Source organism: Diabrotica undecimpunctata, unplaced genomic scaffold, assembly GCF_040954645.1.
Source record: "Diabrotica undecimpunctata isolate CICGRU unplaced genomic scaffold, icDiaUnde3 ctg00000861.1, whole genome shotgun sequence".
In the NCBI taxonomy this organism is placed as follows: domain Eukaryota; kingdom Metazoa; phylum Arthropoda; class Insecta; order Coleoptera; family Chrysomelidae; genus Diabrotica; species Diabrotica undecimpunctata.
Window position 1 is genome coordinate 14,563 of NW_027312043.1, and position 18,302 is coordinate 32,864.

The window sequence follows — 18,302 nt, forward strand, 5'->3', positions numbered from 1 at the left end:
GAGCCATTGTATCTACAACATGCTGGCGATATCTGTCAATTACACTTATAAACTCAGCCTTAACCATGTCCTCGGAACATGGAATTCCTTTTTGTCCTAACCAACTCTGCATGTCTGTTTTTCTGGTGGCCATAGTTGGCAGATGTTCTACTAATCGGCTGTGTTAAGAAGCGTTATCCATCACTATTACCGAAGTTAGCTTGACTCGTGAAAGAAGGGATTCAAACCATTTTTCAAAGCGTTGGCCGTCCATGTCTTCGTGGTAATCCCCCGTTGTTTAGATAAAAAAATTAGTGCACCATTGACTAAAAAGCCACTCTCACTACCCATATGGGCGACAATCAGTAATTGCCCTTTACCCGTTGGTCCTCGTAATCTTTGTTGATAAACCGTTCACAAATGCTGGACGATAACTTGTTACAGTAGTATCTTGCCAGATCTTGGATACTGTGTGACCAGCATTTACCCACGTTTCGTCGATAATAAAAAATCTTTTTGTGTCAAAACGAACCTCTCTAATAGGGCGAAGATATCTTCGTCGTCATGAGACTAAATCTTCTCTTCCCATTAAGACAGATTCACGGGATCGTTTGGCATATATAAATTTTAAATATTTTATTATTGTCCTTAACGTCCCTTTGGTCATTTTTGGAATGAGATCATTCTCCATTCATTATCTTTGTCCTAATGGATTCGAGGGTGGGCACTTTATTTTCAAAAAAGAAAGAATTTTTACAAAATTTTTCTGGTACTCGCCCAATTAAATTTTTTTCTACCACGACAATGTACTTTTGGAGCTTGGACAATACCGGTTATTTTTTTTTCACGTACAATGCGTTTAATTGTCGACACGAATAGTTCCGTTAAAAATGAACACTGATCTACAGCTTCCACTGTACAAAGTGTATTTTTTAAATTTTTATACACTCTACAGACAATCTGCTTTTTTTCTACCGACATAAACTTCCGCTTTCTTTGTGCATTTCTTGGGTCCTCTACGGTATCCATCTTAATGCTACAAAAATAATAAACATCAATCATATTATTCTGCTATTTTTCTGTTGTTTACTTACCTCAAACTCTACACACACTCAAAAATATTTTGCATATTTTCTGTAACGTCACTGAACGTTTCTCATTTGAAATTTTTTGCACTGATTTTTTTTGTCTACTAAAATAATGTACTTTATTGCTTGTTTTTTGTTTCTTAATCGTCGTAAAGATTCCAGTATTCATATTGCGTTCATTAGTTTTCGAAAACCGATATTTCTAAAAATTGGTTTGCGTTTTTATTCACTTTGTAGTGAACAATATGATTAGACAAGTGATATCTGAGTTCAACAGAGCTAGAATCGTTACTTTGATTGAGGAAGGCCACACACAAGTCGACGTTGCTGTCCGGGTTGGAGTTAATCAGAGTGATGTGTCTCGGATTGTGAAAAAGTATCGAGAGACGAATTCTGTAAGCGATCGTCCAAAAAGCGGAAGACCCAGAATTACTACCAATGTCCAAGAACGCTTTTTAACGTTAACTGCCCGGAGAAACCCCTCTATGACTGCCTTAGCTATTAGAAGAGAACTCCAGCAAGCTCATAATATTGTAATTTGCGATCAGACTATTAGAAACAGATTACATTCGGCGAATTTATTTACAAGAAGACCATTGTTTATACCAAAGCTTACGTTAGAGCAGAAAAGGACTCGACTGGAATGGGCCAATGAACATTTACAATGGCATGACAACAGATGGGGAAACGTGTTATTTTCTGATGATACCAAAATTAGCCTTTTGTTGGATATGTCGGATAATCGCCGAATTAGGATTTGGAGAAACCCAATTCGACAAGATAGACTTAACCAAACTGTCCAAAGAGTCCCATATCAAGGTGGCTCCATAATGTTTTGGGGCGGCATCATGCTAAATAATAAAACGCCTTTAATTCCTATTGTTGGTAACATGAATGGACAGATTTATATTAATACCATTCTTAGGCCTGTTGTACGCTTGTGGCGAGGAGCTGTTGGTCCAGAATTTATTTTTATGGACGACAATGCGCCTCCTCATCGTACGAGACATGTGGTAGATTTTTTAGAGACAGAAGATATCGTCAGATTACAATGGCCACCTTGCTCACCCGACCTCAATCACAGTGAGCACGGATGGGATATGCTCAAAAGAAAAATACAGTCCCGGCAGCCACCCCCAAGGACACTACAAGACCTTAGAATAGCAGCGATTGAAGAATGGGGCACCATGGACCAGAACTACATTAATACACTTATAAGAAGCATGGGACATCGCATTCAGTCTTGCACTGATGCAAGAGGTGGAAGTACGGCATACTAAGTATTAGTTCCTATATCTGTACATATTTAAAAAAATATATTTATAATACATATTATAAATAATAATAACAAATTGTTAATCCTTTAAATTTTGTTTATTGTTTTTTTCAAAACATACAATTTTATATATATAATAAAGTATTTTGTTAAAAAAAATAGATTTCACCAGATTTGGTGGATAATTTTGAAAATATTACACTATGCAAAACATTTTTGAGTGTGTGTATTTTAAAGTTAATAATAAAGACTATTTAATAAATATATTTACAAGAAACAGAACACACCACGCCGATGCACATGTAGAATGTGGAACGAATAAAATATGTCTCTCATTCCTTTAATTGAAAATTGTCGTAGTATAGTGCGTTACTGATTACTGAAGCTTATTGACTGAACACGTTTTTTGTTTTTGTAAATTTTGCAACCTCCTTTTAGTTCGACGAGTTAATTAAACACGCCGATATAGTAAAGTTTATTAAATCTCATAGAATTTGTTGGCTTGGGAACTTGCTACGAATAATCAATGAAAGAAATACAAAAAATATCACCGAAAGGATACCGGCCGAAAATAGACCAAGATGCCGCCCTAGAAAATGTTGGCTAGAGAGTGTCGAAAATGATCTAAGGATTATGGTAGTTCCGAATTTGAAAAAAGGTCACTAATGGCAGACAGAAATTGAATGCAATTGTTGATCAGGTTAAAACACCCAGAGTGTTGTAGCGCTAGAGAAAAAGATATTTCTGTTTATCGTATCACGTTCAGCTCACAGGTTTATAAATTTCAGGTATCTTATAATTGTCTCGATAATATTGCGGTTCTAAAATCTGTGGACGTGCATTTATATCATAAAAGCATTATGAAAAGATATAATTTAATGTTTATTAGTACAAATAATGTGCTGCAACGCATATTAAAAGAATGATGAAGTTTATAAATGTGAGTCGATTTTCTATAGGTAAAAAAATAGAAAGGAAAGACTTACTCCAATAAAAATAATAATAATAAAACCAATTGTGAGTAAGTCTGTCCGTTCTAATTGTTTTTACATTATTAAAAGATTTTGGTGGTGTCGTTTGGGTATCTGTGTTTCTCTAAAATTGGAATAATGTATGCCCATAAATCTATATGTACAATCATTTTCAATTTTCAAGCACTTCAGTCTTTAAACTGCTTAAGATTTCCGCAAACTCCGCGCTTCATTGTCTTTATATTAAAAGATATTTAAAATGAAATAAACTTCTTTTTTAATGGTTTTTCCTTTTTTAGAATATGTTTATTTCTTCGCCACATCCAACTTTTTGTGACTAAAGAAGAACTTGCCTTAATATCCAAAAATTTGATATGTTTATATTGAGATATATGATATGAGATATAAAATAAGATAAAGAAGCATGTATATAGTTAAAAATATAGCAATAAATATAGTAGTACCTATTAAAAGCGTTTCATTAATGGTTTCTTGTTCTCACTAATATAGAAAAGTTTTGCTGAGTTATCTTTTTTTGCTTTGTTGTACCGAGTATTTCCAGGGTACAGAGTAATTCTGATTCTTCCTAGCATACGGTACACCCTTTATCTTACCTAATTTCTGGATTGCTACGCTTTTTATTTCACATTCACATAAATTGTGGTTGTGGGGCTGTTTCTTCCGTAACAGAGGGTAAGTTTGGTACACTTGAAATTTCCGCGGGAGCTATATGTGCTTTCTGTAGTTTTCCGGGTTTGACTCCGCGTTGAGTAATTTTGGTTTTGATAAAAACCATTATATGGAAATTACAGGAATAACTTTGTTCCAATACTAAGGAATAACGAAAGCTAATTGATAAGATTAAAAGTTAATAGAATGGAAAAAATATTACAATATTATATATATATATATATATATATATATATATATATATATATATATACAAAGCACCAGGGGGTGATGAGATACCAGCAGAATTTCTAAAGTATGGGATAGCACTTCATTACCAAATATACCAGCTAATAACGCTTATATGGCAAAAAGAAAAATTCCAACAAGATAGGAGGAAAACATTAAAATGCTCAAGCACAAAAAGGAGACAAAACAACATGTGTTAACTAGAGGGGAATATCATTAAGCCATTAAGGCTAGGAATTTATCAAACCGATACACATATCCTCCTCATAGATTTCCGGATGGCATATGATACCGTTGAGAGAAATCAAGTATGGAATTCGATGACGAAACTCTATATACCTAAAGAACTCATTCAGATGACCAAAGTTTGTATGGAGTGTGGAGTATATAAAGTACTGGTGAACAATAAATTATCCACCAGTTTTCAAATAAACAACCGACTGAAGCAAGATGACGCTATATCACCACTACTTTTTAATTTCGTATTAATCAAATGAGTGAGAACAGCCGAAATAACTGCCGAACGGCATAAGGCTACAAGTTGCTGCTAGCATACACGGACATTATTTGAACGTTTTAAAGATCTAGGAGCAATAATTACGGCAATCACTGACAAAATAAAAAAGGGAATCCAGGCTGCAAACCGATTTATGTATGCAATGGATAAGCTTATAAGATCGAAAAACTTAACAAAGACATCAAAATCTACAAATCCAGTGTCAGGCCTATAATAATATGGATACGAAACGTGGACGAAATAATTAGAAAAATTTTTGGACCTCATCACGATGTATTCGCACAATGATATAGAGTAAGAACAAACAGAAATAAAACAAGTTAACAGTGATAAAGTACAGTCAGCCAAGATCCATTCAGGGTTGTAGCGGTACATGGTGATGATATTGAAACCAGAGCCGATAAGCATCGTACCAAAACCCTATTAAATCGGCTAAGATAAAGATCTTAAGAATGATAGGAGTCAAGACCCTTAGATAAATATATTAGATAAAGAGTAAAGCATGAAAAGATCAGAAATACATGCGGAATGGAGCAAGTAGAAGGGAGAGACAAGGACGTCATTTCTGATATACGATATACTTAACCATATAAAAAGAATGGATAGAAATACAGTATAGCCCAAAATAAACAGTACTGAACTTGTAATTATTTTATTGTTTTAAAAAATACATATTATTGACACTTTATCCATCCATCCAATGGCGCTACAGCCCAAATCGGGCCTTGGCCTCCTTCAACAGGCTTCTCCAACCATCTCTATTTACCGCTGTTCTTTTCCATGAACGCGTTCCCAGGCAGTTCCTGGCATCCTCATCGACTTCATCTTCCCATCTCTTTTTAGGTCTTCCAACAGGTCTTTTTCCCTGCATTCTTGCATTTAATAATTTTCTGGGGATTCTATTCTCATGCATGCGGACCACGTGCCCTGCCCATCGTAATCTCTGCAGTTTAGTATGTTGTGCTAGAGTTGGTTCGCTATATTGCTCGTATATTTCTCTATTGTACCTAATTCGCCAGTTGTTGTATTCACTTATTGGGCCCAGGATCCTACGTAATATTTTTCTTTCAAACACATCTAATGCATTGGCAGATTTCTGTGTCACCACCCATGTTTCGCAACCATAACTTACTATGGGCCTGATTATTGTTTTATAGACCCGGAGTTTTGTTTTCCGGTGTACGTCTCGCGATTTGAATATGTGGCCCATCGCGAAATAGGCTTTATTTGCCAGCACAAGCCTTCTATTTATTTCCGGTTCTTCTTCATTGCTTGCGACCAGATCCATTCCTAGGTATGTGAATCTATTTACATGTTCTATATCGTCAATAAAGTGTTGTTGCACCGGTCTATTTGATCTGGTTTGTATGAGTAGTTTTGTTTTATTTGTATTTATTGCTAGCCCTACTGCTTCTGCACTCTGTTTCAACTCAACGTAGGTTTCTTCCGCTGCATTCATTGTTCTGCTCATTATGTTTATGTCATCTGCGTATGCTGCTAATTGGGTAGACTTGTTTGTAAGTATGTTATTTCCGCTCACCGTCAACCGTCTAATTACATATTCCAGAACAAGATTAAAGAGCGTTGGAGCTAGTCCGTCGCCTTGTTTCAGTCCTTGCGTTATCGTAAACGCATCAGTGATCTGTCCCTGAATACATACCTGTGCTTCTGTTTCTGTCATTGTCATTTGCACTAGTCGTATTAATTTTGATGGTATGCCAAATTCTTTCAATATATTAGGTAGAATTGTTCTATCTATTGAATCATAGGCTTGTTTAAAATCTACAAAGAGATTGTAAACGTCCATGTCATATTCCCATGCTTTGGCTAGTATTTGTTTAACTGTAAATAGTTGGTCAATGGTAGATCTATTTTGCCTAAACCCTGCTTGATATTCCCCGATGATTTTTTCCGTGAGAGGTTGTAGTCTTCGATTAATGATGTTTGTGAGTATTTTGTATCCCGAACAAAGTAAAGAGATGCCTCTATAATTCTGACACAACAGTTTGTCTCCTTTTTTATGAATAGGGCAGATTATACTTTTCTTCCATTGTTGGGGAATTTCTTCTTCTATCCATATCTCTCATATTAGCTGGTACATCTGTTGTGTCAAATTCCTTCCTCCTTGCTTGAGTAGTTCTGCCGGTATTTTATCTATTCCCGGTGCTTTATGGCTTTTTTGTATGTGGATTGCCGTTTGGACCTCCTCTAGCGTTGGGGGTCTAGTTAATTCATTTTCTTCTCCATCTTTCCCCAGTTCTTGTTGTTGTACCTCCTGTCGTGCCTGCTGCTGCCACTGTTGTTGTAATGGTGGTTGTGTCCCTTTGTTTAGTAATTCCTTAAAATATGTCATCCAGGTTCTCTTAATTTCGTCCATATCGCTAATGATTTCACCTTTCTTATTTTTGCAGAGGCTAGTCCTCGGTTTGTATCCTTGTCTTAGATGTTTGATAAATTGGTATGCGCTACGTGTTTCGTTTTCCTTAAACTCCCTCTCTATGTTTAGTATCCGTTGGTTTTCATACTTTCTCTTTTTCTGCCTGCACAGTTTATCTGCTCTTCGTCTTTTGTTCTCATGTTCTGTTTTTCTCTCTCTAGTACGTCTGAGTATGTAATTCTTATGCGCTTCATTTCTTTCCTGTATAGCTTGTTTGCATTCTTCATCAAACCATGTTTCTTCTCTCCGTTGTGTCTTTGTTCCTAAGACTTCTTTCGCTGTGTTGAGTGTGATACTGCTTATTGTGTTCCATTGGTTTTCTATTGTGGAGTCTGCTCTGTTTTCTTCTAGTAATTTTTCATCCACTGTTCTCTCAAATCTTTCTTGTACCTCAGAGACTTTTAGGTTGTCTAAGTTTAGTTTTTCTTGTTTTGGATATTTTTCCTTTACCTGTCGACTGATTTTGCATCTAAACCGTGCCTGTACTAGCAGATGGTCTGAGTCACAGCTTGCGCCACGTCTGCTTTTTACATCTAATATACTCGTCGCCATTCTTTTTTCAGCCAGTATATGGTCTATTTGATTGATCGTATTTCCGTCAGGTGATATCCAGGTGCCCTTATGTATGTCCCGATGTGGGAAGCATGTCGAACTGATAATCATATTCTTTCCAGCTGCGAAATCTATTAGAAACTGACCATTCTCATTTGTGTCTCTATGCAAACTATGTTTCCCTATTACCCCTGTGTATTCTTCTTCTTTTCCGATCTTGGCGTTTGTGTCGCCTATCACCATTTTCATGTCGTTTCTTGGTATTGAGTCATAGATTCGTTCTAGATCTTGATAAAAGGCTACCTTAGTGTCTTCTTCCTGTTCATTTGTGGGACAGTGTACATTTATAAGGGTTATGTTAAAGAAATGCGTTTTTATCCTAAGCTTGCAGATTCTTTCATTGATGGCTTGAAAGTCTGTTATCAGGTGCTTCATTTTATTATCTACGATAAAGGCTACTCCAAATTCTTTATTTCCTTCATCTTTACCGCTATACAGTATAGTGTGTGTTTTAGTGTCCCGGATACCTTTTCCCAACCATTTAGTTTCTTGTACTGCAGTGATTCCTATTTTATATCTTTTCAGTTCGTGTAGAAGGATCCTCTGTGCTCCTGGTCTATTTAGCGTTCTGACATTCCATGTTCCCAGCGTAAATTCCATATTCCGTTGCCAGAGTCGTCGTCTTGATATCCGTCCATTCCGAGGCCTATCTGAAGGTTTCGTAGTAGTACTTTTTTACAAGAATAGGTTACTGGCCTATCGCCCAACCCCCTTTTCGGAGGACCATTTCTCCCTTCCTCGTCAGCCCTGACCCTACTTTCCACTGGGGTTGGTTACCCAATCTCCGGTAAGGTTGCTCAGGTTTGCCGGGGTTCACCCGTGTGATTAAGCCACACTTCTTGGAGGTGAGGATAGGAATTGAGTAGGAGTGGCTAGAGGTGTTATCAGGAAGCAACACCTTGTATTGCGCATCACTACTCCTTAGAACCCCTTGACACTTTATAATATGTTCTAAATGAGCTCCTCCTCTCTCAAGGCAGACTTCATACCGATATTCCAGATTTCTCGTAATGTTATGGAATAAAGGTTGTCCAAGTCCGCGAAGAAGGCTCTAACGGCATCTTTAACTCATTAATGTGGTGCCCGTTTAAAAGCGGCAGTTTTAGCCATGCCCCAAATGTATGCGTCTGGAGATGTTAAGTCTGGAGAACGTGCAGGATAGTGGAAGTCAAAATCGTGAAATGAATTTGTTTGAAAAAGTCCCTAAAGAAATTGACGAACTGCGACAGCAGATGGTAAGTTGCCCCATCCTGCTGGAAAAATTGGTCTCGAAATGCCAAATTACGTGCACGACAAAATTGACGTAGATCAGGAATAAAGCGTGTTAAAATTTATATGTACCTCTGTTGATTAAGTGTGACTTGCCTACCATTTTCTTCGATAAAGTATGGACCAATGATTCCGTGTCCCGAAACTGACCACCAGACACTCACTTTTGCGCTATGTAAAGAAACTTCATCTGGTCTGGCAAAGCCCAGAAATCGATTTGTGCGATGATTTACATGGCCTGACAAATGAAAATGTGCTTTTTTAAAAATTCTTCAAAAATTCAGGATTTTCATACTGTAGTGCAAGAATTCTGGCACAATATTCCACTCTACTGTGATAATCCCTGGGATGTAATTGTTGATGTACCTGAATTACATACGAAAATGCACCCAGCTCCTTTAGGATTCTTTGCAAGGAAGTTCGTTTTAAGCCAAGATGCAACCCTGTTCTTGTCTGGTTGGCTTTCGGATTTTCCAAGATTCGCTGAAAAACATGTTCACGGTTAAAGTTGTTGTTAACTGTCCTGGGACGCATGAGTTTCCTTTTCGTTGGCACAATACATTATCCGTATTTCTAAACTTTTTAACAACCTTCAAAATTACACTATTACTTGGAGAACGTTTATTAAACCGTTGTGTGAATTGATCACACACGTATTGCAGACTTGCACCATTACGTCGGCCGATTCCGTATGAGCGAAAATAATGCTCCACGAGAAACACTTTTAACAATTCTTCTTCTTCTTAAAGTGCCTATCCGTTCCGGACGTTGGCGATCATCACGGCTATCTTCACTTTGCTTATTGCAGCGCGGAACAGTTCAGTGGTAGTCGTGTTATACCACTTTCGCAAATTTTGAAGCCAGGAAATGCGTCTTCTTCCCGGTCCTCTCTTACCATTTACTTTCCCTTGGAGAATCAGCTGGAGAAGGCCGTAACGTTCTTGATTTCTCATTACATGACCTAGATATTCCAACTTTTTAGTTTTGACGGTCATGAGAATTTCACATTCTTTCCCCATTCTACGCAGGACCTCCACATTAGTAACTCTGTCAACCCAGGATATACGTAAGATGCGCCTATAACACCACATTTCGAAAGCTTCGAGCCGATTCATAGATGCAACAGTCAGTGTCCATGCTTCCATTCCGTAGAGCAAAACTGTGAATATGTAGCAGTTCAATAGACGGCATTTTGTTTTTAATGATATGTCTCGACTGTTGAAAATAGTTCTCATTCTAACGAATGCTGCTTTTGCTTTTATTATTCGCTGTTTAATTTCTGTTGAGTGGTCCCATTGGCTATTTAAATTGGTGCCTAGATATGTATATTGCTCGACTCTTTCGATATTCTGTTGGTTGATTGTAAGTTGAGCGTTTAGTATTGGTTTTTTACTAATTGTCATAAATTTGGTTTTCTTTATGTTAAGAGCTAGTCCGTATCTGTTGCTGACTTCTGTTATGCGATTTGTTAATATCTGTAAGTCATTCAGATTATCGGCAAAAACTATAGTGTCATCTGCATATCTAATGTTATTCAACCATGCACCGTTTATTAGTATTCCTTTCGCACAACCGTCTAAAGCTTCCTTAAATACCCATTCAGAATAAATATTGAACAACAATGGAGACAAAATACAGCCCTGTCGTACTCCACGTCTTAACAATTAGGCCTTAATAATTAATTGTTTAAGGATTACTTGACAGGTCTATACTAGTTAATTTGAATATGTCAGCGCGCACAAAGAGACATCTATGTTTCAGTTTCAGTACTGTTTATTTTGGGCAATAGTGTATATTGGTCAAAGTAGTTCTGAAAGACAACCCCACTGGCTGTCGACCATTAAGAAGACCTGCCAAAAATATAGAGATTGGCAATGTACCAGAAAGCAAGTTCTGGATAAAGACCTAACTTAGGTCTAAATGAAAAAGAGAATTTCCGCTGGTAAGGGGCCAGAAGGGGGATTGAAAGCTAACAGAAGGTATTTATGTAAAATCCACATCCTACTCTAATTGTAATTTTTCTAGATGGCTGATATACTCAGGTGCAAAGAATTCAATCCGTGGTATATTGTCCATTTATTCTAACTTTTATAGAAACAATAAAACACTGAAAACTTTGTTTTCAAAACTTCCACAAAATAAAATCTTATCACTACTACTAGCTGTTTCGGCAGAGTGCCTTTCTCAAGTGATCTATTTTTGGTATGCGTTTACACTTTATAGTCTTTAACGAAATAGGTTGAGGAGGAGAGAACTGGTTGTCTCAAGTTGACCATTTAGAATTATGTCTGTGTTTTTTATTTTGTTAATTTCCATAGATTCTAACAAAGATAGCTAAAGTCCTTTATTTTGAATGTGAAGAATTTGAAATTCGTCATTAAAAGAATGATTATGATTTAGAAGGTGAAGTGCGTATCTAGAATATGTTTTCTATTATTGAAAGCCCTTCTATGTTCTGCTATTCGTTTGTTAAAATTTCTACCAGTTTGACCGATGTAAGTTTTTGGGCAGTAGCCACATTTAAGTTTGTATACACCACTGTGGTGCTTTTTATTTTGACTGTTATTGTTTTTAATATATTTATTTTGTGGAAGTTTTGAAAACAAAGTTTTCAGTGATTTATTGTTACATAAAATGAATTTCCATCAAGTAATGGTCGAATCCATCACTTATTTTATAGAAACATATATATATATATATATATATATATATATATATATATATATATATATATATATATATATATATATATATATATATATATATATGTATACATATATATATATATATATATATATATATATATATATATATATATATATATATATGTATATATATATATATATATATATATATATATATATATATATATATATATATATATATGTTCAATTATTAACTTTTACATTATTTTATCACTTCTGATGATATTTTTTATAAAGAATATGAATTTAAATATTTTAAAAAAAATTATGTCTGATAAGCAGCAAGAAATTCTTTAATTACAGAGATTAGAAAGAAAGTTACATCATCCAGATATTCAGCTATGTCCACTGCTATCCCTAGAGCAGCACATACTTACTTTTGCAAGACTTGTTGTTATTTTTAATGTCACAAGACATTAGCAAAAGTATACGGAACACAAGGAGGCTGATTTCTTAATGCAACATTGCGAAATTATAAACTATCGATGAGTTTCAGTTCTGGTTTGGGCAAGTATAAATTGCAATGTCCATGATAACTTGGTTCTTGAAGATGAAGAGAGCAATATACCATTTTAGATGAGCAAGTAGTATCTTTTAAATCATTCACAGGTCTCAATTTAATTTATATAGACGATAACGGATCTTTAATGAATATTTAAAAGAAGTCGGCATTGTCTAGCTTGTCATGATCTTAATCCAATCAGGCATCTATAGGACACACTGGGAAGATGGATTTGCGTACTGTTACCCATGCGAACCACTTGGCTGAGTTAAGCTCTGGCGCTTAAGAAAATCTGGGATGAATTGGACCAACATGATGTTCAATGTTTAATTACCTTAATTGATAAATAAGATAAACATAATTTTCTTAAAACAGGAGTTTTTATTAACTATATTCTCTTCAGTTTTTCGTTTTCTATCAGGTCTAGAGACATTGTAGACCAGCTAATAGGACCGCTATAACCAAACCAACAACTGGAAAATCTTGGGTTTAAATGTTGCGTGAAATGAAAATTTGTGCTGAAAATAATTTTCAATTGTTGCATGTGGATTTTTGTCTTACTATTTAGATGAAATAAAATTCGTCTGGCTTTTATTTTATATAAATTTTCTAATAAAATCTAATAACATAATGAGGTATTTTTAATTACCTTTACATGTACAATACACACTTAAGTTTGACCAATCACCTGGTATAAATAAGCATTATCTTTTTTGCTTTCAAGTTTTGATTTTGCTTGAGTGTAGTTAACTATTTATTCTATTTTATGCTTTACAATATGCTTTAAATGTTATTTTAATATGGTTTTAATTTAGTGCTTTCTGTGTTATTCTTGCTATCTTTACTAAATCAACATTTAGTAAAATTAGCAAGAATATTTACGTAGAAGCAACATTGTCATAATAAATTTCTCTAAAGCTGGCATATCTACCTCATATTGCCAAATCTGGACTAAGACTATAATGTATTACAAATTTATCACCTACAGAAATTATGCCAATTCAAAATGAACTAATATTGATATTATCTCAAAGTTAGTACCTGTGACATTTATGAGAATAATATATAAACAGGCATCTAAAAACTTTCAAACTAGAATTCCCATATTTGATTTAAAGAGATCAAATAAAAAAAAATCAAGATCAAAAAAAAAAAAGAAAACAGATCCTGGCTAGTTGATATGAATTCAAGCTGTCACTAAAAAAATTAAACAGATCCTGGCTAGTTGATATGAATTTATTGATTTTCGACAAGCTTATGACATAATAAACAGAGATAAATTGATAGAAACATTAAAATATTTTGACTTCTAGGATAAAATAATACAATTAACTAAATCCCTCTTGAATGAATACAAAAGTAAAGTTATGATAGAAGGTCATGTCTCTGACAGCTTTAATATCACTAGAGGCCTGAGATAAGATGACCCCCTGTCTACTGTATTTTTTAATCTAATATTGGAATGAATTCTAAGGGAAAGCCATATATGCACTAAAGGCTTAATCTACCACCATAGTCATCAATGTGTAGCATACGCGGACGACCTTGCCCTAGTAAAAAGGAGACTGAAAGAATTAAGAGAAATTTTTAAAAGACTCGAAAGAACAGCCAGGGAGTATAAGCTGGAAGTAAATGAAGTGACAACAAAGTATATGGAGATGGGAGGAGAGAACATTTAGGACAGTTTTGGAAAGTATTTGCCCCAGACCACGGAACATAACTTTGAGATAGTTGGACAATTCAACTATTTGGGAGTAACATTAACAAATAGAAATTAAGAGACTCAAGAAATCAAAAGACTGTCTAAATGTAGTAAAACTGCTGGAACTCTAAATAAGATGCTGAGATCAAAGAAAATATCCAGAGGAGCAAAAAGAAGAATATATACAAAGGTTATCCAACCAATGGTGCTTTATGCAAGCAAGACCTGGATCTATAGCAAAACCAGGGGACTGAAGCTAGGAAGATGGAAGTGATATATACTCAGAAGAATATAATATGGGGTATAAAAGATGGGCATATCTGGAGAAAAAGGACAAATAATGAAATAATGCAAATAAATGAACAACAAAAAATGTCAAACATTGCGAAAGTTCTAAGACTAAGATGGCTCAGCTCTAAGTAGCTAGAATACATTTAAGGAAGAGTCACCAAAGTATTAATAAATACTGAAGCTGGCACAAAAAGGAAAAGAGGATGACCACGGAGAAAATGGATGGAATCAGTAAAAAAAGATTTTAGATTGTTATGAGTATAAAAATCTAGAAACATAAAGCCATTGAAGCCTTGGGCCTGTTTAAGCTGATGTATATCAATGATCATAACTGCATAGTACCCAACATCAAACTGGAGTTGGTTTTTCCTAACTGAAAATTGTATACCTAACAACTATAGTTTTGTATAATTGTATTGTTTATGTTTTGTTGGAATGTGACCCTTTGCACTCTTGTAACTGTTTCTTCTTTTAGGATGCCAATCATTATAGAGATCAGAATAAAGTGAGTTGTGTTTTACAATAACATAAGGAAACTGTAGAAAATTAAAATGTTGATATATTTAATTGTAAAATTATGTTTTATTATTTATAATAAAGCCTATTTTTTATTTTATATGTATATTTATTTATAAACAGGAAACTTAAACACCTATTCTAGTTAAAATGCTCTCAAAGTTTAACATAACTTCTTTCAATTTATTTCTGTCTTCTTCACTTTTTAAACTAACACAATACTCATCAAACTTTTTTTGCTGATAGTTTCTTAAAAAATGAAAAGATTTTCTAATAGTAGCACCTACATACAGTATATTAATAAATACGCGTTTGTCTTCAATTTCTCGAATAAGCGGAATTACAGATGTTACAAATTTATGTGGTCCTCTCCTACTTCGAATAATTCCTATTCTAGTGTGTTCATTTAAATATTTAGATACAAAGCCTGCTCTTATAGCAGCTTCGCCAAAGTCACCATGTAATTTTTTAACTTGTTTTAGAATACATGCATAGAGAGATGGTTCTTTTAGTTTTAAGTATGAGGAAGGTTCTGCTTCATTTTCATTAATTTCAATAACTATATACCTAGAAAAAAATTGTTTATAATAGGCAGTAGATTATACATAATTTTTACCTGTTTTTGTGACGAACCATTGTTCAAATTTCAGTTCAGATTCATTTACTTTTGTTATATATTTTTAAGAAAAGTGTAAGGTTAAAAATTGTTGATAGCTGTCAAATTCAAACAAACCGGAAAATCAAAAAGACAACTGACAGCAACATACCAGTCGGATGTCGAACACTATTCAACTCTTCTTGTTCTACCACTTCTAAAAATTGGGAACAAATCATTTACATCATCATTAAAGACGGAGACAATTTCTGCAAAATTTGAGATAAAAATCAATTACATATTAACTTTGACCAAATGAAAGTCAGATATCGAACACAGTTTATTAATTAAATCTTGCTCAAGTACTTTCGCTTCCTAGAGCATCTTCAGCGGCATTTCGTCAATTTTGGCCTATCCAACAGAGAATGTCATTAACATAAAATTGTACATTACACTAACTACACTACACAAGGACAAACAGTTTAAAATTAAAAAAAGGCAAAGCTATATTATGGTTGGCATCACAAGAGAGAATAGTCTTCTGTTAGTATCAACCAACCAACCAAGACTTCCATAGTCATTATTCGAGCATTCAACGTGATTCAACCTTATATCAAATTACATAGTAGTTAAAATTACAAGGAATAATATTTTAATACATCTGTGCATGTTCAAGACTCCTTATTTACGAATCAATAAAAAAAACTTTTAGCATTAAGACATCTAAAAATTATTTGTAATTAAAAGCTTTATGGGTTTTTACACATTCATATTGGTTGGATTATAAAATATTTTCTTGGAAAAATCAGCAAACTTCCAAACAAATTATTTGGTTGACGGTTTGATATTTATGCCAGTAGAGCTTCCTTGGAAGTTTTTACCATTTGTCGTTTTCCAAAAAAAAACATAATTGAGAAAATTTTGAAATGTGACAAAGGAACAGATTTAAATTATAATAATAATTAAGTATACATTCCGCTGATATTAAAACTGCAATCAAACGTAAAAAAGACTCCCTATGTATAAAATATAAAAACTTATCATTCCAAAATTGCTAATTTTGTTTTTCGAAGCCGTGCATCATAAATACATGGTACTATAACCAATTGTTATAAATATTATTATATATATTATAAATTTAGTGTAATGCTACTTAAATCGCCACATTGATTTTAAATTCTTTTAATCTATAATTCAGCCTACATGTTATGTGAAGTATGTTACACAGATAATTGACCAGGGCTGAAAAAAATTTCTATTTCTCGTTGCAGCACCAAATAAAACTATAAATAATTATGGCACATTAACAAAGAACTTTTCTATTATAATGTAATGAAAATAAATTGAAAAATTGTTAATTGGCTCAACAAGAAATTTATAAGTTATGACGTCACCACAGTTTAAAATTCAATGTTTAGATAGCTTTATACTATTTAAAATAAATATTACGTTCATAAATAATTTGAACTCTTTCGTTTTCTTTATATGAATATCTTTATTCTTGTAATTAATGTAATTCTTGTAATTAATTGTAAAATATTCGGCACATATAAGTATTCTATATATATTTATAGGTGGCGCTTCAGACTGACTTCCTTCCAAGTCGATAATGACATTTTCTGAAATATCCTTTTTGAAACATGGCAGTTCCATGTGCACACTAACGAGAAGTTTTTCCCGTATTTAGTGTAATTTGCCAAAAGTAAAGTTTGAAATAGTAGTTTTTGAGTGCAAAATAAGTCAATATGAAGTTGAACGTTTCATACCCGGCCACGGGTTGCCAGAAACTTTTCGAAGTTGTTGACGAACACAAAATTCGTATCTTTTACGAAAAACGCATGGGTCAAGAAGTTGAGGCCGATGCTCTTGGTGATGAATGGAAGGGCTACATATTGAAAATATCTGGTGGTAACGATAAACAAGGATTCCCCATGAAACAGGGTGTTCTTACAAACGGTAGGGTCAGACTTTTACTTTCAAAAGGTCACTCCTGCTACAGACCCAGACGTACCGGTGAACGTAAAAGGAAATCAGTTCGTGGGTGCATTGTTGATGGAAATCTCAGCGTTTTGGCCCTGGTTATTGTAAGAAAAGGAGAACAAGAAATTCCCGGACTTACTGACACTACCATCCCACGTCGCCTGGGACCCAAGAGAGCATCCAGAATCCGTAAGCTCTTCAATCTTGGCAAAGAAGATGATGTACGTCAGTATGTAGTAAAGAGACCTTTACCCCAAAAAGAAGGTAAGAAGTTAAGAACCAAGGCCCCCAAGATCCAACGTCTTATTACACCTGTTGTTTTGCAAAGAAAACGTCATCGTCTTGCTTTGAAGAAGAAGAGGTGTCTTAAACGTAAAGAACAAGAAGATGCATATGCTAAACTATTGGCCCAACGTAAGAAGGAATCCAAGGCTCGTCGTGAGTTATTAAAGAGGCGTAGGTCTGCCAGTATGCGTGATAGTAAATCCAGCACGCATAGCGGTCAGAAGTAAATTGTAATTTTTTATATTTTAAGACAATGTATGAAATAAACGTTGTTGCTTAATGATGTGTTAATTTTTAGTTTGATATCCCTGTTCCTCCAATTGATAGCAGATATTTGAAGGATATCAAACTAGACTTTAATATACTAGATGTTATTGACAATAAAATATTGCTTTTAATTTTTTAGGTAACCTTCAAATATCTAACATTTTTTTCTATAGGTACATAACATATAATCTTCAGGTATATTACATACATGGCAGTATGTGTATATTTATATATCTTATTTTTCAGACTGATGTTTTTTGCCAGTGCCATTAACTTAGGGAAAAATATATTTTTTCCAGAGGTACACACATGTATTAGTATTGGACATTTCAGTTTTTAACATTTGTAATTGCACAAAATCAATATTTTTGTTTTCACATCAGTTATCAACA

At 34.3% G+C, this 18,302-nt stretch overlaps 1 protein-coding gene and 1 long non-coding RNA gene across 2 annotated transcripts in view; both read left to right on the plus strand.

Annotated features, from left to right (window-relative positions):
• Positions 1 to 14,883, plus strand: part of LOC140431466 (uncharacterized) — a 28,257-nt gene extending 13,374 nt beyond the window's left edge. Inside the window, exon 2 of the long non-coding RNA XR_011949682.1 lies at positions 14,743 to 14,883. This is a non-coding gene — a long non-coding RNA (uncharacterized lncRNA). The remainder of the gene's footprint in view (positions 1 to 14,742) is intronic.
• A 2,109-nt stretch (positions 14,884 to 16,992) lies between these two features.
• On the plus strand, positions 16,993 to 17,926 carry LOC140431465 (small ribosomal subunit protein eS6-like). Its single transcript, XM_072519387.1, has one exon. It carries the CDS (start codon positions 17,124 to 17,126, stop codon positions 17,868 to 17,870), a length of 747 nt encoding a protein of 248 aa, XP_072375488.1. The 5' UTR covers positions 16,993 to 17,123; the 3' UTR covers positions 17,871 to 17,926.
• Positions 17,927 to 18,302: the final 376 nt, after the last annotated feature.

Excerpts from the sequence above, each read along its gene's own strand:
- LOC140431465 (XM_072519387.1), top strand. The coding sequence starts at position 17,124 with ATGAAGTTGAACGTTTCATACCCGGCCACGGGTTGCCAGAAACTTTTC.